General features: G+C 38.4%; 3 protein-coding genes across 3 annotated transcripts; 1 reads left to right on the forward strand and 2 right to left on the reverse strand.

Moving 5' to 3' along the window:
* Positions 1-420: 420 nt before the first annotated feature.
* On the reverse strand, positions 421-2,848 carry LOC131777958 (uncharacterized). Its single transcript, XM_059094333.2, has 6 exons — positions 2,776-2,848; positions 2,174-2,274; positions 1,696-1,801; positions 1,064-1,133; positions 813-930; positions 421-576 (listed from the first exon to the last, which is right to left on the reverse strand). The coding sequence occupies exons 1-6, from the start codon at positions 2,846-2,848 to the stop codon at positions 421-423; spliced, it is 624 nt and encodes a 207-aa protein (XP_058950316.2).
* A 2,490-nt stretch (positions 2,849-5,338) lies between these two features.
* Positions 5,339-17,149, reverse strand: LOC131777947 (protein DD3-3). The gene is made up of 14 exons (XM_059094323.2): positions 17,016-17,149; positions 16,028-16,081; positions 15,788-15,874; positions 15,016-15,111; positions 14,878-14,934; positions 14,074-14,155; positions 13,099-13,374; positions 11,927-12,099; positions 11,146-11,373; positions 10,311-10,481; positions 9,808-9,992; positions 9,070-9,283; positions 7,603-7,928; positions 5,339-6,767 (listed from the first exon to the last, which is right to left on the reverse strand). Exons 1-14 carry the CDS (start codon positions 17,084-17,086, stop codon positions 6,583-6,585), a joined length of 2,205 nt encoding a protein of 734 aa, XP_058950306.2. The 5' UTR covers positions 17,087-17,149; the 3' UTR covers positions 5,339-6,582.
* A 701-nt stretch (positions 17,150-17,850) lies between these two features.
* On the forward strand, positions 17,851-24,231 carry LOC131777932 (mitochondrial S-adenosylmethionine carrier protein). Its single transcript, XM_059094309.2, has 11 exons — positions 17,851-17,916; positions 18,225-18,331; positions 19,158-19,314; positions 19,736-19,845; positions 20,222-20,326; positions 20,640-20,687; positions 20,938-20,982; positions 21,626-21,695; positions 22,214-22,278; positions 22,935-23,008; positions 23,335-24,231. The coding sequence occupies exons 2-11, from the start codon at positions 18,287-18,289 to the stop codon at positions 23,444-23,446; spliced, it is 831 nt and encodes a 276-aa protein (XP_058950292.1). The 5' UTR covers positions 17,851-17,916; positions 18,225-18,286; the 3' UTR covers positions 23,447-24,231.
* The last annotated feature ends 93 nt before the right edge of the window (positions 24,232-24,324 follow it).

Genomic DNA, 24,324 nt, shown 5'->3' on the forward strand with positions numbered 1-24,324 from the left:
TTAATAGATGAAGTCCAGGCTTGCTGGCAGAATTCCTTAAAATGCTGCATTGACGAGTGTGAAACAACAATTTACTTCAGTCATTCAAGACAATTTTTCCGGGGAAAGTGCCGTCGCACAAATGATTGCTTTTTTCTACAGAATCTTGACCAAAATTCCAAACATTGATTCCAGCTAAATTGAAATAGGCTTTGATACCATTACTATATGTGTTCTCAAGAGAAAAGAATGAGACCATTATTTTCTTTTGGTATTCTTGAGTGCCTCGAGACCTCATTGTAAACCTATCATAAACCATATTCATTCCATTTTTACTTTTAACTTCCAGAGAGCGTTAAAAATCTGAAATCAATCTTCATTAACCGCGAAAATCTGGTGACCACAAAACTTTGATTTTTCTTAGCCAAGCAGACGGCGTCATCATGAGGTTTCGACATCTGGATCTTGTTGGCCTATTTTCACGGGCGCAAGTCGAATAACGCCGCATCCCAAACGAGCGCCCGCGTTACCGGTTTTCAAACTCTCAACTTGAAGTGGCCCAGTCCCTTGACCGAGGTCATCTATCTTTTCATGGATCTGGGAACGAAACATAACAAATCTCTCAGAGAAATGAACGTTCTGCAGTCTCAATGAATTTTCTATGCAGTCGGAATATTTATTAAAGAAAAAGAACTGATAATGATAATGATGATGATTACATTAATGGCGACAAAATAATTTAATAGCGATGTTGATGAACGAACTGCCGACGCGAGCTGAATGCGTCTCTTCTTCGGAAATTATTTACAATATGTTTTCAAATTTCAGCTCACCACAAACACTCTTCCAACAACTGAGAAGGGCCCAAACAAGGACACCCGAGGATCAACAAGCACAGCATTGACGACTCCCTCTTTATCCGCAACCACGTTTCCCAAGTCTCCAAAGTGGCTATAAACAGAAATTAATTGTTTACTCTACGCAACAAATAAGATACGCCATAGCGATATGTATTAGTCACATTAAAGAAACATAAACAGTCATATAACGATTGTGCGACATTGTGTGACAAGCAGTTGCTTACCGTATTTTATCTTGAGGCGCACCGTGTGTCATATGCAACGGGTTGTAGTGACTTCCGGTGCTTTGACACCCTGGAGGATAATTTAAAGCGATCGGTGTTAGTCTTAGTCTGGTGATAATCAATGCCTTTGAGCGCTTGATTAACCGAACTTATGCTTCATTCTTTATGTTTGGAAATGGGTGATTTTTACGTTCAATGTGGATTGGGACGAAGGCGAGGTCCATAAAAACGCAAAAACAGAACGAAGCCATCATCCGGCTACCTTGATCGAACAACTTTAGCCGAATGAAATCACAAGATTAGTCGAAGTTTCCTTTGTTTTTAGTGTCTTCATGACAAGGATTGGGACAGGTGTCTGTTTGTTTGTTTTTTATTTTGTCTTGTCTTACGAGAGAAGGCAATCGCTCGGTAAGAGCGAGGAGAACTCACACGTTAAGGAGCGCTTCTCCTTCTCCTTCTCCTTTGGTGCATGACTCGCCCTTCAAACTCACCTCGCGTTCCCCTCGCGTTTGTCTCGTGTTCGCCCTGCGCTTGCCTCTGCTCGTCTGAAAAACGTGGAAAGACGAGGCTCGTTCCGCATGCTATCAAGACGTTGGTCACGATTTTATTAGTATTAGACCAGGCAAACGTACCGTCTGAAAATGTGTCTCCGTATTCATGGATGTGAAATCCATGTACTGTGTTGGGAGGAAGACCTTTTATATGAATATGCATGGTTGTGGGACCCATTCCCAATGGCTGCAAAAACAGAAACAAAAATGACAAAGAACAATTTGAGAACCATCAAACAAAAAGAAACATGTAAGAATTGTGCTCTGATAGCTTTAGGTGATATCGATCTCCCCTCCCTCCCCTCCCCTCCCCTCCCCCCTCATTACTTATAATGTCCCATCTGATCAGTGCTGAGTCTCATGCAAAAGACCTGCCACTAAAATAGCGGCTGAAAATAAAATCCCTAAGCGTTAATTGGACAACAAGCTAAGAAAATAAACATTGAATTTAAGAAATTTCCTTAGATTGGTCAGTAGTGTATTTAATGTCGACCACTGGTCACGGTAACGAAGGCTCTTGGTTAACGGTGTCGTGACATTAGGTACCAGTTCTCCTTACCGGTTGAGTCATCATTACTTCTCCTCTAACTGGTGTTTCAGTCCCGGGAGGGGGCGCGGAATTAGAAGTGATATAACAGACAGCTGTCAATAACACTTTTTCTGAAAGGCAAAACGGAATTCAGACAAACTGTCAGTGATACAGGTTTAAAATCCTGCACGAATATATAACGCAAACGCGTAAGTTGTTGCAGTTTCGTTTTATCAGTCAAATTGTCGGCATCAAAGCTTGCTAGCTTATTTTCATTGATAGACGCTCACGTTATTTCAATTATGAGACTCCTTTCTTTCAAATTCTTTTCTACCCAGGACTCTTTCTTGTTATTACGCCATTTCACAAAATCATATTTGGAAAATGAACGAGATTATCGCGTTCTACATTGAAAATTGCGATGATTCACGAGCGCGTTCATGCGGGCTGGTACTCAGGAACACTCTCGCCTGGCGAGCAAGGAAGCTCTGAAATTGGGATTGGCATACTCCTTCACTAATGAAAAATTCCTCAGTGTACATGTTACAAACCTTGAAGACCTTTGGTTGCTCAGTTAGTAAAATAGGAAATTAATAATTTTAGATCATTATGAGAGAAGCAGAGACATCTACCTGCAATACCTTTGACGCTTCCTTCCCCGACAGTTGCCGACAACAGCACAAATCCATAAGTAATGAACAGCATTCCGCCTTCTTCCTGAAAACATATCAAGACTTGAAATGATTCAGCCTCTGGAACATTTTTGCAGGTCAGTTTAACTTTAAATCAATAGAGAATAAGGGACTCTCTTTTCAAAATTTAAGATCAATCGATTTAAGTGAATATGAGAGTAGGCTGTGTGTGTGGTGTGCATGTGGAGAGAGACAAGTGTAGTAATAAACGATTAAAGCTAGAGAAAAGAACGAAAATTTTCCACGCGCGTAATATTTCTGCCCTGTAAACCGCGAAGCACCATCTCCAATTGAAAAAAGCGCACCGTATATTTGTCATGGTTTGGAATCGGCGCGCTGAACCAGAAAATTCTAATGCGTGCTGCTTTCAATCCCTTTGGCTACAGATACTTTTATTTGCGGAAATTATGATACAGTTGATAGTAAGTTTGTACTGGAAAGACAAAAACTGAATACACAAACGATTTCATGGTTTGAGGAACTTTCAACTGATGCGTTTGTAAGGTGGCTATATTGTGTCCATTACTGTTTATATAAGTTGCACAGGTTTTGATAAGCTTCTATTTATTCCAAGTACTTCAATTTTTTACCATTTTAATAGCTTGATCACAATGTCGAGTGCTGGTTATTTACTTGAGTTTTAATCGCATTTGGACAATTAATGAATGAAGACTCAGAGGGACTGAAGATTTACAAGGGCAAATGACTGATTATGAAAATTTAAGGCAATTGGCGATTAAGCAAGTACCTTAGGTAAACAAAGAACAGAAAATCTTCGCTTATTAAATTATCATTTTCGCAAGAAAATTCGTTCTTGTTAACTAGGAAGGTACGCGATCAATTGTTTCTCAACAGACCGAATGATTTCAAATAGTATTTAGAATCCTCCACGTCCTGTTAAAACAGTTAAGACAAAGTTTTCCAAAGTTTAGCAAGCGGGGATCTAAGTGTGCGATCAACTGAATCAAAAGAGTTATTCAAATTAGTATATCCTGGTACCTTTGGGACGAAACACATCAAATTCAACTGAAACAGCGAACGGGACGGGGCCGCTTTACCTTTGGTTTAAGAAATTTTCTACCATATTAAAATCCTAACTTTACTTCAAGCACACTGCAGGTTGGGCCACTTTGAAGACAACAGTACCCTACCTACGTACAGCGCCCTACAATGATATGACCCATTGATGCAGTGATGCGTGCCATTGGCAATCTCTCGGTGGGAAAAAAATTTAAAAAGGCAATACGACTTTTCACTAAAAAGCTATGGTAAAAGCGCTCATATCTTACCTATGTCTTGAGAAGCAGAGCTGGAAGAACCTGATACTCTCTCTTTTGACAACTACAGTAAACGTGTGTGCGGTACAAAAGGCGCTCTGTTTTATTCAAATTGTCGTATTTAACACGAGACTCGCGCTGTTGTTGTACTCATATATACAATCAATTGGAATTAATTTCTACTGCAGGTACCTATTTTAGGTCACGAGCACTCAAGGCATGTATTATTCAATACATAGATCTCATCTAGCGGAGCTTCAAATGTTTTCTTTTTGAAGGTCTGATTCACAAAGATGAGCCACCTACTTTGTCAAAGACGGGAAGGCCAGCCATTTTTAATTCAATATATAGATTTAGCCGAGTATAAAAACGGAGCTTCGAATGTTTTAAGCCGTATATAAGTCAAATACAGGGCAGGTAATTAATTATATGATAAGCTGAAATGACTGTGAATATATGAAAATCATATATGTGAACTGCGGATAAAGACGTGATATGAAAGTGATCTTCGCAGTAATAAACGCTATTTGAGCAGTAACGAAAAGAAGGCCTGAAAAAACAAACAAACAAAAAAAAGATAATAAAATTCAAACCCCGTACATGCCTGAATTTTTTTCAGGCCTTATTTTCACTATAACTGCTCAAGTAGTGTTCATTACTACAAAGATCGCTTTCATATTCGCATATGCTGCAATGTACACTCGTCATTTTGATTGGTTCTTCCTTATCATCTATTAGAGGCCAGACGCATGGTTGACGTCACCATTAAGAACATTTTGCTTTCCTATCAATAAATAAAATCGATTCATATTGCCGCGGTTCTACACTATAATATCAAAACGTATTCTTACCGTATTTTGATGTCATCTGAGATCTATTACTGAACAGACAGACGCTCGACGCTGTTTTCCAAAGAAATATATTTCTTCCCCATCAAGAGATATAAATATTCCAGCAAAGATATACAAAGAGAATTTACTTTCGCGACCTCGGAAATCCCCGTTTGGAAATTTTTTTCTCTCCACGCTTGAAGGCAAAGCCAGCGCCTTCAAATTTCTTCGATTTTGTGGGGGGGTCTCTTTAAGATCTGTTTTCAATATGGAGAACTTATCTGCATAAGTGTTTAAAGTTGCTTTCAAATTCATCCGAGGCAATGTGAACCGGGTTTCAAACTAATATCCACTCATTTTCCTTCCCCCATAAAACAACACTTTTTTTTATAGAAATGCAATCATTTTATTACAAACGACAGTAACAAATAATAATAAAAAAAACCACTCCAAGTCAAGTCCATAAAAAACATCTTAAAAATTCGACAAAGGAATTGTAATCTCATGGTTGGGGAGGTTGAACCAGCAACCTCGTCAATTCTGACCACAAAGTTAATATTTGTCAAAATTACATAAAATTTACTCAACACTTATCTGTTGATTTAATATTTACATCGTATGACAATCGCAATCTTGAATTTAAGTATTCATACAGAAAACTTTGAAACTCTGATCTGATCAAACACATGAACCTACGAAACTGTGGTAAACTTTACATTTTTCTCAATCTGAAATGAACCTTTGCACACATTCGCATGATACTTCAATAACCCACTGATAACAACCAGGGACCTCGTTAAAATAATGATTGCGCATGACTGACGAAATTCTAACGCTGTTGTTTTTGAGCCTGCCAATGCTGCTGCACGTGAATAGAGCGTGGCTAACATAGTTTGCGCAGGCGCGACAAAATATCAAGCGCATGTGCACAAAAGCTCCTCGTCTCAAGATAACTAAAAGTTTACAAATCTCATTGTTCGCAAGTTTGTGATAATCTTTCTGGTTCTGGTTGGCCGTTGTGTGAACTTAATTTAAGACTCCAAATCACTATAGGTGCTTTATATCAATATTTCAATTCGGATATATACTCTTTAGGAAACCATTTAACAATTAAATACTTTTTCTAAACTCTATCAGTAACAATTAAGACAATGAATTCGAAAACTTTCCATTCATACACTGTATTATTCCTTTCTTTGTCTTCCAAGAAGCTACGCAACGAGATTTTGAACCGTTTCAACTCAGAGGCGCAGAAAACTTCACTCAGCGAGAGGTTAACTGTTAAAGAGTAGTTTGGTCAGATAGAAAAACAACATGGCGTAGTGCAGGTCCTCATTATTAGCGCTTCGGCACAGGCATTTCTTCGCTGGCGGAAAGTACGAGATGTGCACGGGGTCTAACACTGATAATTAGTACCAGACCTCTCCCCGACTCGTCTCAAGTCTTCCCGCGGGCGGAGAAACGCACGTCTTGCACCGATGATAATGAGGGCCTGATCACAAGCTAAATAGGGATCAACAAAAATAGAACACGGATGGAAAAGAAAGGCAGATTTACACAGATTGCAAATGACAACGTTAATCCTGAGTTTCAAACGGAACAAAAACCCGTTAAATAACTTTTTCTAATCTCATATTTGATCAAACTTTGCCTTTGCACGAGCGGCATCCATTCACAACAGATGTCTTAAGATTCTGCCATTTGTCTGGGTGACGTCTGAAGTAAAATACTGATCCACCAATCGCAATCACGATAACAAGACACATGATCACTATCCCGGCTATAGCGGCTTTGTCAGGCACGGTTCGTGCCACGTAGATTCCGCCTAGAAAAAAAATTAAACAAGAGGTTACTCAAAATAGCAAGTTTTCGTTATCGAGATTATAAGAGAGTGGGACTGGAATTGGTTTTGTCTTACTATGGTCTGTGATTGGTCAGCAAAACTTGCGCCATGCTCTCGACCAATAAAATGCATTGCTGGCTAAGTTTAATCGCGACGTGACCTCTTACGCTTTCCCGCGTTTTTACCTCTCACGTTTTCCCGCGCTTTTACAGTCGGTTTCCTTGTTTTTTTATTGGCTTCTTTTGATATATTCTTTGTTATGATTGGTCGTCGCTATAACTTTAGCACTGGCTTCATCACAATTGGTCGAAAAGCGTTCTGATAAGCAGCATTGGAATTGCCTATAAGGCAATCGCCAATGTTTTGGCATTTCTTTTACAAGGAAACGCACACTTATACAGTTGCAGGAAGGGACTTTCGAAAAGGTAAAAAAGCTGTACTACGCTTCCTTATTATGTCACGGTTTATTCACTTGATTTAACGATTCTATTACAACGCTTCGGTTAACTCCCACTCACAACTCCCAGCTCATTCGAAAAGAACACACATAAACGTCCCGTAGTAAGCACGTAGGAACAATACCATATATAGGGCGATAAAACACGTGCCGCATACATGTTTGTTTGCTTATGTAAATATAAGCGAAATCACTTATAAATGTCAATCAAATTAAGAATAATTAACGTATCGTACAGTTTCCAACAAGACGCGTTGTGAAGTCATTGAAGCGTTCTCACTAGCATAACTTGTGATGATTGACCAGATTCATCCTAGATATTGGGCGAACAATGAATAGGAGAATTAATGAACGTATTACCTTTATCTGTCTCTACTGTGGCAAAGTCGTCTGAAATGGTAGAGTCCACTTTGTACCAAGTTTTTAGATCCATATCGTCGGAGGAACGATAAAACTGCACTTTAGACGCTGCACTGGAATCAATCTTCATTCCGATTTTGAACTTTTTGTTCGTCTCTAACGAGTGTGGGTTCACAGCTAAAAAGGCGCTCGCGTACCCACTACCAACACCCATCCTACCTCCTCTCTCCTCGATCATTTTGTCGCCATCATCTGCCGACATAAGCTCGACACTGATTGGCTGTAACTGAGATAGAGCCTCTGCCTCAAAGGTCACATGCTGACCACTGATGGGAAAATGAAAAATGAGAGTTTAGCTCTTAACACCCTAACATCAGTATGCGTATTCTCCAGACTGCTCTTTATACATTTCCTAAGGCGCTGACAAGGAGAATTTGTTTACCAATCAAAAGCCTCCTTCGTAGGTGATCATTTCCTTTATTCTAATGACTTTGACGCGTAACTCAGGGGTGATATTGAAGGAAGAAATTTGACGCTAGTCACTCTTAGGGTTTGAGGAGGTTCACGTTAGAGATACATTATTTTAGCAATTCAGATACAAACGAAAGAAAGAGAGAAAGAATGAAAAAAAAGGAATGAAAGAAATAAAGAAGGAGAGAAAGGAAGACGTGAAAGAAATGGATTATTAAATGAAAGAAAGATGGGTGGAAAGAACGGGAGAAAAGAGAATGGGAGAAAAGAGGATTGGAGAAAGGAAAATGGGAGAAAAGAGAATGAGAGAAAAGAGAATGAGAGAAAAGAGAATGAGAGAAAAGAGAATGAGAGAAAAGAGAATGGGAGAAAAGAGAATGAGAGAAAAGAGAATGAGAGAAAAGAGAATGAGAGAAAAGAGAATGAGAGAAAAGAGAATGGGAGAAAAGAGAATGGGAGAAAAGAGAATGAGAGAAAAGAGAATGAGAGAAAAGAGAATGAGAGAAAAGAGAATGGGAGAAAAGAGAATGAGAGAAAAGAGAATGAGAGAAAAGAGAATGGGAGAAAAGAGAATGAGAGAAAAGAGAATGAGAGAAAAGAGAATGAGAGAAAAGAGAATGGGAGAAAAGAGAATGAGAGAAAAGAGAATGAGAGAAAAGAGAATGAGAGAAAAGAGAATGAGAGAAAAGAGAATGAGAGAAAAGAGAATGAGAGAAAAGAGAATGAGAGAAAAGAGAATGGGAGAAAAGAGAATGAGAGAAAAGAGAACGGGAAAAAAGAAATGGGAGAAAAGACAATGAGAGAAAAGACAATGAGAGAAAAGACAATGAGAGAAAAGACAATGAGAGAAAAGACAATGAGATAGATAGATATGAAAGAGAGAAAAAGAGAAAGAAAGAGAAAAATAAAGGAAAAATAAAGTGAAAAAGCGAAAAAAGAGAGAAAGAGAGAAAGAAAGAAAAAAGAAAGAAAAAAGAAAAAGCCTGTATCACTTACTCACTAAACACTAGCTTTCCGCCAGTTCTGCCGATCATTTTCTCGATTCGCTCTGTGTTTGAGATAATGATCTTTCCTTTCTGGCTGCGATTTGAAAAGTTGTTGTTTCTGGTGCTCATGTAATGATATGTTCCTGTTCCAGTCACTTTCTTTGGTCCCAAGTCAAAATATGTTCCGGCATCGTCCAGCTCTGACATGTCACCTCCAAACTGACCTGTCACCATATCATATAGCATTGTTTATTGACATACATCGTACATTTTCATATATAATCATATATTACAAGTCATCATACACAACCACCTATCACCATTCATCTAGCCTACGTGTAGCCGTACCCTTCCCCCTCCCAGTTGAAACGGAAGGGAGGGAACGTCTACGAAAACCTGACACAAATCGTGTTCTAAGACGTTACTCTTTTGCGAGAAAGTACACAATGACTTTTAATTGGTTGACCCTTTTTGTCAATTTCCTTTCCTGAATTCTGATTGGCTGGGGTTGGTGGTATTCATTCTGAAGAAGAAAGTCCTCAGGAAGGAAAAGTCAATTTCACAGGGCCTTTTTCTTCTTAAAAATACGCCGGAGAAAAGACTCTGGAAACCTATGAAGTTGATGGTAAACTAGGCGTAAAAGCAAAACACGCGGAAACACTCGTGTCTAAGAATCACTCGCTAACTTATATCAGTCCTAGATGTGAAGACTAAAAAGGCAACATAAAGGTTCTCTGACTTTACTTACTGTTGTCTAAGACCGCCAGGTTATGCAGACTGTTCTTATCCAAACCTAAAAAGGTGGTACTGTCCAGATGTGGCGGGTAGTTTCTACGCCATTCGTTCTCTCTCAATAAGACCACGTTTGATCGATCTGTTCCGGCATTTCCCTGTCCATCGTTGTTATTGGGGTTCGAATTTGAACCAGTCCACCTGATAATGGATAGGATTAACATAATCATTTTGCGCCAATATTGTCTCAATACTGGTGCTAATAGAGCTATTTTCAACTGAATGTCGAAATTAATCTGGGATTGCATTTGGTTTGCTTTATTTCGCTCTGTGATTGGTCCAGAAACCTAGCGCCACGCCCTCAACCAATCAGATGTGAAACTGATATCAACCGTTGACTTGGTTGTGATATTTTTTCTTCTCTCTGATTGGCGTTTTGATAAATCTGGTTTGGGTTTCAACAACACTTAATTGGAAAGTGCATTATATAAGAAAACATTTCTCCATAGTTTTACTCACTGAAAGTGGATGTAGTCACCATCTTTCACGAACATGGAGTTGGGAAAAAAGTCGTACTCTACGCCGGGATAAACTTGAACAATGTTGCCGCGCTTCCCACGAACATTCAAATTGTGAATATGGACACCTTCCAGATCAGATGGCCGGGGGCGTACTGCGAATGTGTGGGACCTAAGAAAAGTAAACTAATGATGACTCCAGATGTAGATTATTAAAGATAATTGTTGCGATGAAACGACTCAAAGATTCTGTGAACAGATGGACTATGAGTGTGAGACTTAGCAATCTATAGAATAAAAGCCTACGAACAGGATTCGGTTGGAAGGACCCAGGAGTTTCGAGAGAAGAGGCCGTTGGGAGAGGGGGGAGAATGGGGATCGTTCTGTCTCCTAATACTGCCTTCCCTTGACCAGAGAGCCTGGGTAGGAGACAAGATGGCCTAGTACCAGTCTCTCTATCTCGGGCATGTGTATTGTTTTCAATATCGTCATCGTCAAAGTTTTAAGGGCGTGACCCCCCTCTCCTTGTAAGATAATTATTTTCCTTTAATCAACAGCATATTAACATGATAATTCAGAATTGAGGAAGCATGCGTACGTAAAGAATCTTCATGGTATAAATCTTTTTCAGTATTTAATACTGAATACGCCATTTGCAGGTCCTTGTTGCTTTAAGTACGAGCCCACTGACAGACAGCGTTATCACCAACTACACTTTGCCCCTCCTCCGAAAAAAATACTGGCCACCCCCTATACGAAAAACTTGGCAACCCCCCGCGTTATCTCTGCGGCTATCGTTATTTTGTGGGGATATTTGACGCGTAGTATGAACCCACCTGTCTTGAAAAACTCGGCCGTATTGATTTGTATTAATTGCTAATCTGAGCTTCAAATCAAAAGACGGGAACAGTTTTACTATAGGATTCTGTTTGTAGACGTAACCTCTTTGGGCTGCCACTGTCTTGTTCATTCCGTACTTCTCTCCCACGTCAAGCTTTATTCCATTCACGGAGCTGTTTACTGAGGAGTCCCAACCGTCATAATCGCCAGTGGAAATATTGTACCTGAAGGAAATGTTCATTAAACGCAAACTAATGAAGATGACAAATCTGCTTCACCAAAGAGCAAAAAGGAAATTGAACATGCGTTACCTACGCATCTCAGCGGTCAAACGTCGCGCATGTCCAAGTGGATAAATTTTACCCGGCCGCGCGCGTCAATTTCCCGCGAAAACGTTTTAAAGCAAAACATATGCAACAACCGCTGTCACGCAAAATTCGACAAAAGATAAAGAAGAAACAGATGTGTCAGTAAAACGAAACAAACAGGAGGTAAATAGAAAACTCGAGACTTTTCGAACACAAAGTTTACCTAATAACGTGTATCTATGTAAATTACCACTTCGTTTTAAGCTTTACCAAAATAGTCATACACCAACATATCAAAATTCATCTTTCTTCAATATTAAGGAGAAAAAAAAATTCAGAGCTTCCTTAAATCTCTACAAATCAACAGGTTCGGCCTTACTGTGGAATCATGAATGCGTAACTAAATCACAAAGCTTAAGGGCTACAATTGTACACAAGTCAAAGACAAAGCCTTTATCAGGAACCTCACCTTATTCGCAAGACGCAATTTTCGTGATTCAACTTGGGTAGCGTCCAGTTATAGTTATTGGCGTAACCACCCATTCCGTTGCCAAGGTGATTGTCACGTGACCAGGCGGATTCCCGGCACTCTGGAGCATCGAGGCCATGTGACGGGAACCTCTTCCACGTTGCATTTAATGCCTTGAAAAACAGATTACAAAGGGTAAATTGCTTACGAGTGACACGCGGTTAAAAAAGTCTACACGTGCGCACCACGCCTCTAATTTAGGCAGGCGGTATTTCAATCCACGGTATTAATTTTTCTTTCAGCTACTTTCTTACATTGAAAAAAGGTAAAAAAAACAAACAAAAAAACACGGGGTCTTATTTTCACGACTGGATTGACAATAAGAGAGTTGCATTTTCCGTCGAGTTACAGGAATGGGGTCGCACATTTTCTAGATTTTAGGGGTAAAAACATTCTGGTAGGTAGGAATTTAAAAAAAAAGGAAGATTGGCGAATAAAAAGTTGATACTGTTGCGATCGTGAAAAATTACATTTGTCCAACAGTGACCGAGACGGGGTCTCAGTTGGCCACAGAATAGACTCTAATGTATGCCGAGTAGAGGTTTCGAGAGGCCGGCAGCATTAGTGATCAAAACTACACTGTTCTATGTCGCGCTCTAATCAAATCTATAACACAATTCTCGAACGTGATTAGTCATCACCAGCCCGATTTGAGCACTAATAGGACAGTGTACGCGTAATGCTTGTAATTGGACAGTGTGAAAGGAAAGTCAAAGGGACAGTTAACACTTCATGCCTGTGTAAGTGGACAGAACGCGTCATGTGCGCGTGCTGTCTTCTTGCATTTCGCCGAGTTAACTGTTGTCTTTTTTATGAAAACGTCTAACCGATGTTTAGTGTCTTTCTTAAATTACTTAATAGTTTTGATTAATTGGTGACAATACTTTGTGTCGTCCAGTTCTGTCTGTAATCGTACTCGTGATTAACAAATCGGACTACCGCTTCGCGATCGTCCGAGTTTGTTACCGAATTGGACTCTACTTGGTCACGATATGATCACCATAAATTGGGCTAGTTATAACCAATCACGTTCAATAATTTCCTTATAGTCTTGTATACTGTATCATCCCTGATGCAGCATTGTTTTATCACCATTATAGTAACTGTTATACCTTGCATGCCTCCTCGTTGTTTGGTATCCTGTAATTCCTCCATCTCTTAGCCTTCAGGTATTCTTTGGGTAATTCGCAAGCGTAGCGATCTTTCACATTCTGGCTTTCTGACTGGTACAATCCACATCTCGAAATATCATTGGTTAACACGGCAATATCCTTCCATGGGGTGGGGTGCCAATAAGGGTAATAGTCTCTCTCTTCAGGACATTCATAGCCACGCCTCGTTCCCCCAGGGTTTTGCCTGGTTGCAGTGGCAGATAACCTCTTCAGCTTCTATAGGAACACACAGAAAGACAGTGTTCAAGAAAAAGTATTGTGTATAAATTAATTACAAATAATTTGGTGTTAAATCAAGATAACAACTTTGACCTGATAACTTAACTTTGAACATTCTCATAACCTGTTTGCTGAATAATGTATGGATATTATAGGGAGACGATACATGTTAATCACTTGGGAGTTAAAGGATTAAGTGGTTATCAGGTGGTGTAGGAGAAGGAAAGGGTGGATGGGGGGGGGGAGGGGGAGAGCATGAGACTCTCTCTTATATTCTCTTTCCTTTGCATTTCTCATTTCACTTCAGTCCTTACATCACAACTCATTATCAATGGCAGTTCAAAGGAGAGGGTCTGAGGGTCTGCACCCCCTCCCATCAGACATGTGGGCTTTTTACTACTAGCCTGATACCAAATATTTGTGCAATGACAGAACTCTACATCACTTTACAATGTAAGGTCTTCAATTTACTATGCAATAATTCTTAGCTTATTCAGCCTATTACATAAAAAACTTGCATTTTCTGAATCAAAAGTTGGACCCTTTCTATCAAAAATTCCAGGATCTTCTCCTTACAAGTACCTCCCTAAGGGTGATACAAGAAAGGATTCCCAGTCTCCCCTTTAGACAAATGATCAAATGACACTGATGATCAAATGACGATATATAAGAACAGCATTAATCTCTGTACATTACCTGATCAGCAGTAAAAAGACCTTTGTTTCTGTCCCTGTATTTACAATCCATGTAATAATCATAGTCCTCATGCATCCCAAATCTGTCAGAGAAAAATTTAGGTAAAATTTATGCCAATCAAGCCAAGCGGCTCATCTAGTCTAGGAGTATGTCTTTAACCCTTTCTCTCCCATGAGTGATTAAGACAGAACTTCTCATTACAATTCCAACACAATATCAAACAGACAAGTGTTGAGAATAAAGAAAAATGGCAATTAGGGGATCATTGGTTGATCCAATACCAAATTCCCTGAGCTAACATCATAAGAATTGTATGGCAGACAGTAAGGAGAATTACTAATGAGATCTTAGGAGTGAGAGGGTGAGTCCCCTGGATGGATGCTAGTCCATTGCAGGTTACTACCCTTCCACCCCCCCCCCCCTCCCTTAGTATTTTAACAGCCTTCCATCACTGACAGTTTTTCCATTTTTATCCTGGGTGGGGAAAGGTATTGTGAGAGGTAAGTGCTTTGCTCAAATGCAGACCTCCCAACCTGGAGTCCAGAGTGCTAACAAAAGGCCCACTGCATCTCTCAAACAACAAAAAAACAACAACAACAATAAAGATTTTATTGGTCTCTTAATTGGGTCATAATACCATAGGCAGCAGTGCTAATATAACACAGGCCAGGAGAATCAAAATAATTTGTCAGACATACCATCCAAAAAGTCAGTGGTAATATGTCACACATTCAGTGACCAACAGTAAGTCACAATCAGCAACCAATTAAGGCCACCAAAAAGACTGAAAGTTTCACTACTCACCTAACATCACTGTTGCAGTCATAATTCTGGCACAATGCAGGATTGTCTGGAATGGTTCTAGAAAATGAATTAACACAGGTACTTTATAAAGAAGTCAGAACCCAAAGAGCCACACAATGAGTTTATATAGTTACTTACTGTGTAGTGATTCCATCGCGTACATCATCCCCACACATGTACTGTAAAATCATATCACAATGGTTGTTAGGGTCTGCACAAGAATGTTGATTTGTCCTGAAATGAGTATCAATCAAATATCAATAAAATATCAACTTACACCCAAGTAGGAGGCAATCTATTTATGGGAGCAAATTTTTTATGGGTTAATGCACAAGTACTATTCATGTTTTGCCTCCGTTTTAGATGTCAGAATGCTCATCAATAAATTAGACTTTTGGTGTTAAGGTAGCTTAAGCATGCCTTTACCTACCCCTGCCTAAAAGTAACACTCTGGATCCCTCTCTATTTTCTTACTCTGTCCTGTAAATAACATGTTTAACTAAAGGAAAGGGTATTTTATTGTCATATGACTACAAAACCCCTAAAATATTGGGCTTTTGGAGCTACAGTTGTAAACAGCTTAACCCTTTAACTCCCAAGATCTAATTGTTGATTCTCCCTTCTAGCTGCTCCCTATTTCTTTGTAAATTAGTAACGAGAATTTGTTGGATGAAGATAACAACTTCTACCTGATAAGTTTTAGTTTTCTTATGACCCGTTTGTTGAATGAGGTGAGGATATCTTAGGGAGAAGTTACATGTTAATCACTTTTAGGAGTTAAAGAGTCAATATTTGTGTGTGCAGTGTAGGGCATCTGTCAAGTCTGATTTTTTTTCCAATTCAGACTTCGCCATCATCATCATAAATCTCATTGAAAAATAAATCTGTAAATCTATCAAAGGATTCTCACCACTCAATGGACAAGACTGAGCCTTCATAATAATACAACTTTCCAACATTGTATCCACCACGGTTATTGTTCTGTGAGTCAAATAACCTGTCCATGCAAACAAACACTTTTGAAATTAAAATATCAGCTGCTTAGTGATACACAAGCACAAAAGATAACCTGGTACAGAACACTGTGGAAAATCCAAAAATTGTGGAAAAAATTTCCAAAGTTTTAAATATTTATAATAATATTCATTACCTGTTTGCATTATTTCTCTCTCTCCGAGCTTCATTAAGACGATTGTTGCTTCCTCTAAACATTGGGTAACAAGACAAAATTATTTTAGACTTAACTAAGGACGTAACTCAGTAGAATATTGATCTTCACGCAGATCAGAAAAAATTTTCCTAGCTTCACTTTCGTCACTATTTACTGCAACGTGTGAAAAACGTTACTGATGGTGCAAGATTTCTTTAAAACACTTAACGTACGTATCTCCAGGAAATCTTGCTGTTAAAAAGCCCAATTATTTTGGTATATTTTTTGTCAAAATTTTACTTTGACGTGTATGCCAACTATTATCAAGTTTTTATCGATAACTTTCGAAAGTAAAATTTAGGGGTGTCATGTCATTGACAGTCAAAATATGTTCCAAACTAGGCGAGTATAGAGAAGGAAGAAAAATAAGAACTTTTCAACATCCTGATTTAAATTTCAAGTTGGTTGTTTTCACTTCCTTGTTTAAATTTCAAGTTGGCTATTTTCACATAAACACATTAGACGAAACTAAAAAATTATCCGAAGCAACATCTTTAAAGTTAAACATTAACCGCAACTTTTAACGATTTCAGCAATATAAAGACGTCTTCAACTTAGCACTGCAGTACAAATACGACGTAAAAGAGCAACTGTTTGAAAGAAAAACATCCAATTTAAAGAACAGTGGCATAATTCGAGTATGTCAATAACTTGTCAAAGTGATAAACTCTTGTTAAGTATCCTCATTGAACTGCAGATTTACATTTTCTTTTCACAAATTAATCAAGATTGTGATTTTATAGCGGAGAAGATAAGAATTAAAGCATATTGAGCGTAAAAAAGATAAAAAATTTTGATTTAAAACGAAATATTGGTTGATCTCACGGTTTTTTGATCAAGCGCACAAACGTGCCAAATTCATTAGCTCTCGACTCTTCGACGATTCTCCTTTACAAGCATGAAAATAGTTTCGGAAAAGTTGTCTCACCTTGGATTGTGCATATAAATGTCACCTGCGACTAAAGTCCCCAAACACGAGAAGAAGAGAAGGGAATTCATTTTCAGTTTTCTTTAAACACTCCGCGATGTCGCAGCTTATGTGTTCTGCAGCGGCGGTGTCTAGAGATTTCGAAATCAACTGTTATTTCCTCTGATGATATTACCAAATATGGGTATCTACTGACTTCCGGGGCATGACATCATGACGAAATTTAGTGAAGTCGCGTAACACAGGCCATCTGTAAGCCGGCAGTGCTGATACTAGGTGAACATTCTTGTGTAATAAAATTCGGTTCACAAATTTCATTACTTTCGGTCATTCATAAATTAAATGAAATAACGGACTATGACCTTGTGGAAACACAAAGCCTTAATTTGCCTCTGAGCTGAGAGAGGAATGAAACAAGTGAGCAGTCACGCATATGTCACGCAGAACGTGATGCTTTGAAAAGACAAACCATTTTGTTCAGTCTACATCAGTTATATGCGGTATGGGCAGTATCCAAAAGCGAGGTTAAGTGGTGAGCTCTGTCAAAAAGTCAATAAAAATGCAAACTTGCTACTGCACAATCTACTCAATTTGTCATTAAAAAAAGATATTGCTATGAGGAATGTATAAGGAATATTCTTGTTTTATAAATTTTTTTAAAATCTGAGTTGTATTATCACTGTATTATTAAATCTGCATCTTGCAGCGTGTTAGTTTTATCACAGGTACCTCAGACACTGACCTCGAGAAAGGTAGATGAAGTAGATGTCACGTATATGTCACGCAAGACATGAGTACAGTTTATGATCACGCAATCTATTGGAGTACCGGTAGATGTCTCGTGGTTCCAAAATGGCGGCCAGCACAGTGAGATATGCTTTCCAATTTCTTTTTTTTTGAGGTAAATCAATTATCAAAAAATTTTTTTCCTCGCGGTTTCCTAAATGGATATTTTTTTCGTTCCTGTAAAAAGTTGTAAAGGTAGCCAATTATTTTTGAATTTCGACCCAGTCTCGATCTTTCAATAGTCAACGGTATTCAAACGAAGAAAGAACCGTGAACTTTTTTGACGATCAGAGATGAATCGATAAATATTTGGCCATTTATACGTATTTTGTGTAGTGTTCTTACAAACACAACACAGCTCTCACTTACTTCAAACACCAGCGGGTGCAAATTTGTGATTTAATTTCATTACATGTCTTATAGTAAAGCAACTAGAAATGGAGAACGACAAGACTACTTTTTAGTTTGATCAACAAACAAACCACATGACAAAGAAAGAAAGACCAGTTCCATTTCATGTCTCCCTTCTGGTAAGGATATACTCAGGAATTGTATATTAACCCATAAACTTCAGTGAAGTGATTAACATGTATTTTCTCCCCAAAATGCCCATATATTATACAGCAAACAGGTAACGAGAATATTAAAACTTATCAGGTAGAAGCTATTATCTTGAATGAACAGCAAATTTTCATAACTGGGGGTTAAAGAAGAACGTGAAGAACATGGTGTTGTGAAATTATGATTTACTCTACTGTTGGTCACTTCTTTAAGATTTACCCCTACCCCCAAAAGTATGTGACCAGTCCCTTATTGTCACAGATCGATTCATTTTCACACCTCGTCTCTCTCTCCCAAAATGCTCATTGAGGTTGTAATACATAAAGAACCTCTGAGTAAAACATAGCTGGAACCAACATGCTAAGAAACCACAAATAAGTGACCTATGCCAGTAGCCAGAAATTATGCAGCAAGGGTGTAAGCTCTCTAGGTTGGTGCACAAACAGTGAGGCTATGGGTCTTGAGCAGTAAGATGAAGCCAGAAAAAAGAGGGTCTGGACCACATCTATACATATCAGGCAACAAAGGACTTTGTTGAATAGGGTGTTAATCTTTGGTAAAGGGGGGATTTAAAGGAAGAAGTGAATTGAAGCTCACCCAAGGCTTAGGGAATTTTTGGTGTGATGCAAAGTTCAGGGTTGTAAAAATGCATTTGAATAAAACATTGTATGGATTAGTTTGGAGTTTTGGGGCAGGAACTATATACTCCATATCTAAAATTTTGTGAGTAACCACTCCTTTCTGCATTGTTAAGTGGACTGAAGCCTAACAATGTTTATTCTTATGATTTTGTAGGCAGGAGGAGTGGCTGGAACTGCTGTTGATGTAATTTTGTTTCCCCTTGACACTCTGAAGACAAGGCTGCAGTCAGTAGAAGGTTTCGTCAAAGCTGGTGGCTTCAGAGGAATATATTCAGGGATTGCTTCTGCCGCAAGTGGTTCGGCTCCTGCAGGTGATGCATCTATGATTCTTTTCCCTGAACTCTGTCCTTTTGACCCTTCAACTCCCACAAGTGACTAAGACAGAATTATTCCTTTCAATATGGATATAATATAAAGCAGGAGTGATGAGAATAAAGAAAAATATCAATTAGGGGGTTATTAGTTGATCCAATACCAATTTCCTTAACCCTTTTACTCCCACAAGTGACCAAGACAGAATTTCTCCTTACAATATCAATACAATATCAAGCAGGCAGGTGATGAGAATAGAGAAGAATATCAATCATGGGATTATTAGTTGATCCAATTCCAAATTCTCATAAGAATTGCATGGCAGACAGTAAGGAGAATAACTAACAAGATATTGGGAGTGAAAGGGTTAGGAAGATTAAATTCTTTACTGAATTTGGATTTTATGTTCATCTCTTTCAGCTGCTACATTCTTTTGTACATATGAACTGACCAAAAATGTACTCAAGCCAAGGACATCATCAACAATGTTCCCATTTGTACACATGTGTGCTGCAACTCTTGGCGAAGTCGTAAGTTATCATTAGCCCTTTAACCCTTGAACTCCCAAGATCTTATTAGCAATTCTCCTTACTGTCTGCTGTACAGTTCTTGTAATGTTAGTTTGGAGAATTTGGTTTTGGATCAACTACTAATCTCCTGATTGACATTTTTCTTTTTCTTATTACTTGTTTGCTTGATATTGCATTGATATTGTAAGGAGAAATTCTGTCTTGGTCACTCATGGGAGTTTAAGGGTTAAATTTCCCTTAACCCTAGAAAAGGTGAACAAAGATCCAACCTGTGAGAGTGCCACAGCTGATTTCTAAACTTCAATTCAATACAGTATCTTCTTTTTTTACATTTAAATTCATATCTAAGTAAAAAATTATTCTATTTATGTGACAGGTATCACTTTTTGTGAGAAATCCATTTGAAGTAGTAAAGCAGCGAGCTCAAGCTTACACCCATATGAACAGTGTGCAAGCTCTGAAGTACACCCTCGTACAAGAGGTACCCTGTACATGCTAGTTAAAAATTTACATTTAGGAAGTATTTGCTCTATTGTACACTTGGATACTTGAAATCATGTTGATGCAACTGTCTTTTTTGGGTCAATAATTGAATATCCATTTGTTAAAAATATATTTTAAAATGGTGTTGACAAGGATGAAAATGAAAATGATGATGATAATGATGTCCTCAGAAACCATGCTGATGACATTAATAACCATAAAAAAAACAATGATTGTGGACAGTTAAAAAAAGAGAGAAATTTATATCCTTTAAAGGCTAATGATGCTCATTTTGGTAAACTGCATTCTAGGGTGTCCGTGGTTTTTACAGAGGTTACTGGAACACACTAATGAGAGAGGTACTGTATTATACAATCCACTGTCCTTTAATTATTCAGAAGGACTTGGATCTGGGGAAACTAGATTTTTCTTTGTCAATTCTGCTCTATAGGGAAACGTGTAACATTTGTAACACTTGTTCACTGTGTTCGCTCATTCATTTTTTTGACGCATCCCAACTCGTGAAGAAAAATTGTTTGTGCACACTTTCCATGGAATACTCTCTATTTTTCTCAAAACTCCCACTTTGTTTTTTTTCATTTTCTTCAGATACCATTTTCACTGATACAGTATCCATTATGGGAATTGTTTAAGGTGAGGATCTCAACAACTGGACATAAACGTAAACAACAAGCTGAATAATAGCATGTACCTTTGCCAAAACATCATAAGGGCAGATTCAGAAAATTTTTTTTAATGGCGGGGGAAGGGGTTGCAAACTTTGATCTCAAGAACACAAAAGCTTTTTGCAGCAAATTACTTCTTGACCACCCCTCCTAACCTCCCCTCCCCCACCCTGCTTTACTTGCAGTTACACAAATATTTTGTTATGAACAAAATCAGCAGATGAGTGTAGAACTGATATGTGATCCTGTCATGGATGGTGAGAAGCCTCCGTTTGCCACAGAGTGACCCCCCTCCCCTTTGAAAAATCATGGTCACAACTCTGCTTATTGTTGCCAGGTGGGCAGGCCTAATAAGGAAGGGGAGGGTTCAGCTAAAAACAGGGCTGAAACTATGGGAAAATATTCTACAGACAGTGAGGAGAATTGATTTTCAGATCATAGAAGTAAAAGGAATAGCAGTCAACTTTATCTATAGTAAATCCTCCAGCCTTAATTTTCAACTCCTTGTGGAAGTGATGATAAAAAAAGGCTATGGGGATATTTGCATGACAAGCACCTATCAATTTTTTTTTTCGGTTTATTTATTTTTTATGATTCCTTAATCTTGTCAGAGTATCTGGTCATGGGAACAAGGCTATCCAGTTTGGGCGTGGCAATCAAGTATTTGTGGTGCAGTCTCAGGTAAGAAAAAACAATTTTTGTTTACGTGGCCGCTCAAGCTTGTTCTGATTACTGAGGGTTAAATAGCATGTTCCAGGCATTCAGTTAGAAAAATGGAGCAAAAAGTAAACGGCGCGATAAAAGCGGCAGAACGCAACCCGACTCAAATCTCCTTCGTTTTCACTCCTCCGCTACTAACGCACCGTTTCGCAACGTTATTCGCTGCCATAAATCTCTTTAAGGTGGATAGCGCATTACGTTTTGTTCACAATTATCGGTTGAATAGCGATTTATCCGTGGGACAGCGTTACCCGCCCTTGGAAGAAATGGGCCTTAGAAACTTGAGTGTGGAACTCTCCTTGAAAACTAACTTCGATCACTTATGCTTTCGTGAAGTTTTTTTTCGGTTTCCCACAGTTAGATTTAGTTCTTATGGGTGATTGCTTTTTTTGTGGCTTTACGACACTCAGTTTGCGTTTTACAATCACCCCTTCTTAGTCTCTTAATTACCAAATAGTTTCTCTTATTGTATTCTTCAGGTGGATTTGGAGCTGCCGTTACGACGCCTTTAGATGTTGCAAAAACAAGAGTTATGCTTGCACCGGTATAAGAAATTATATTTTAAAATTTCTCGTGTATGCCTTGTCAAAAGTAATCCACAGTTGCGACTCAGTTTCAAAGGGTTTACCTCAAGTTATGTTCTGTGATTGGTCAAGGAATTCGCGCCACCCTCTCAACCAATCAGATTTAAAACTAAAGCCAATCGCGTCTTGGTCACTCACGTTTTCCCGCGCTTTAGAGAGTTTGCTTATTTATGAGTTCTCATTGGCTCCTTAAGATATTTTCAACCAATCAGATTCAAAACTAAAGTCAACTAAGGTTTGTTCACTCAAGTTTTCCCGCTCTTGAGGTAGTTTGCTTGTTTTGTCCTTCGTTCTCATTGGCTACTTGAGATATTTCTCTTAAATCTGATTGGTCGTTGTGGTTACTTAAGTTTACGGATTTAAACAAAAAGATACAAGAATCGGAAACGGAGCAAAGTTGACAAAAGTGTCATCGCAGGCCTTCAGCAAACTCTGGGAACTTTTTGCCTTATGTACAGTACTTTGCTGAATTAGATTGTACAAGAGTGGTGGCCCTTTGCTAGGAATATTCCTCCGAGACAAATATCTACCTTTTTTCTGTTAGTCAGTCTTGCCAAATGTGAAGAGCAAAAACGTTAGTCAAAGACTGCAACATATTTTTATTCTTCTTTAACAGAAAGATTCTTTGTACACTCAAGCAAGTGTGACACAAGTGATTATATTAATCAAATCTCAGGAAGGATTTGCAGGGTAAGGTTACTTTCTACGTAGTTCCTTTAGGTCACATACATGATCTCGTCCGAAGTCTGTTGTTAAATTTAAGCTCGCCAAGCCGTAGGTAATCTCAAAATAACTGGATTTTATTATATGTAAACAGTACTGCTTTTATTTTCTGTAGAAATGAAGTGCTGTGGTATCTTTTTATTCTAAATGAAATCCGAAATGAGCGGCGGTCGCAGAGGCTATCACAGAGGTTAACCCTGGGGTTGCCCGCTATAGAGTAGCATCACATCCCTGCATTAAGGAGCCAGTATGCTCTTAACACTAAAAAAATATTTTTTTTTTCGTCTTCACAGCTTATTTGCTGGGGTTACAATGCGAACGACGTGGATTTCTCTTGGAGGAGCAGTGTTCTTTGGTTTTTACGAGAAAGCTAAACAAGTTCTTATGAATAAGCTTGAAAGCTGACTAATATTTTGTACCTTTGTCGCACTGAAAATCTACAAAAAATAAATGCAACAAGGCAGCTTTTTTAAAATGTTATTTAACAATATAACCAAGAGCGGTCTAAGTTTAAAAAGTTTATGAATCTGAACTCACATTTGAAGCCCTAGCGATGCAGGGAATTTGAGAAATGGTAAGTTTCCAATTTGTTTTCACTCTCTGTTTTGTTGCTTAGACAAGTATTTCCTCTACGTTTTGTAATTTTTCATCGCCGCCTTGAAATTTCGTTATTTATTCATTTAATGAACAATGTCGAGTTTACTGCCATTTGTTTCTTTTCTCTCAGAATGATTCACAAAGCAGTTCAAAACTTTTGAAAAGCGTCTCAGTTGATAACCATGCACGCCAGCGTCCATTTAATTCGCAAAACAGATTCTCTCACTTCGGTAACGATGAGCGTTATTCGTTTTAGTTTCGTAAAAGCAAAATCAAATGTTATCACAACGGCTTATCAAAACAAAAAAGGAATACACCACGGAAAGCTAATGAAAACTCAACGTTAAAACAAGCAACCATTTGAAGTGCGAGAAAACGTAAGCGACTAAGGCGCAGTTGGTTTTAGATTACAACTGATTGGTTGAGAAAAGGATACCAGTTTTAAGGAAGTATTGCAAAACCAATGGAATCCCCCATTACTTGCGATACAACTGAAAATTGCTCTTTCAAAACGAGTATTGAAAGTTTCGCAAATTTTATAAGCGAACGTCAAAGTTGAGATGCAATGTAACGAGTATTTTGATACTTTTTGTGGAAAACAAGAGAAATAAAAGCCCATGTAAAGAATTGCAATAAACTCATATTATTAAAAAGCCATAAAGCATCGTTGTCCTTTTATTTAGGAT

Source organism: Pocillopora verrucosa, chromosome 11 (genome assembly GCF_036669915.1).
Source record: "Pocillopora verrucosa isolate sample1 chromosome 11, ASM3666991v2, whole genome shotgun sequence".
In the NCBI taxonomy this organism is placed as follows: domain Eukaryota; kingdom Metazoa; phylum Cnidaria; class Anthozoa; order Scleractinia; family Pocilloporidae; genus Pocillopora; species Pocillopora verrucosa.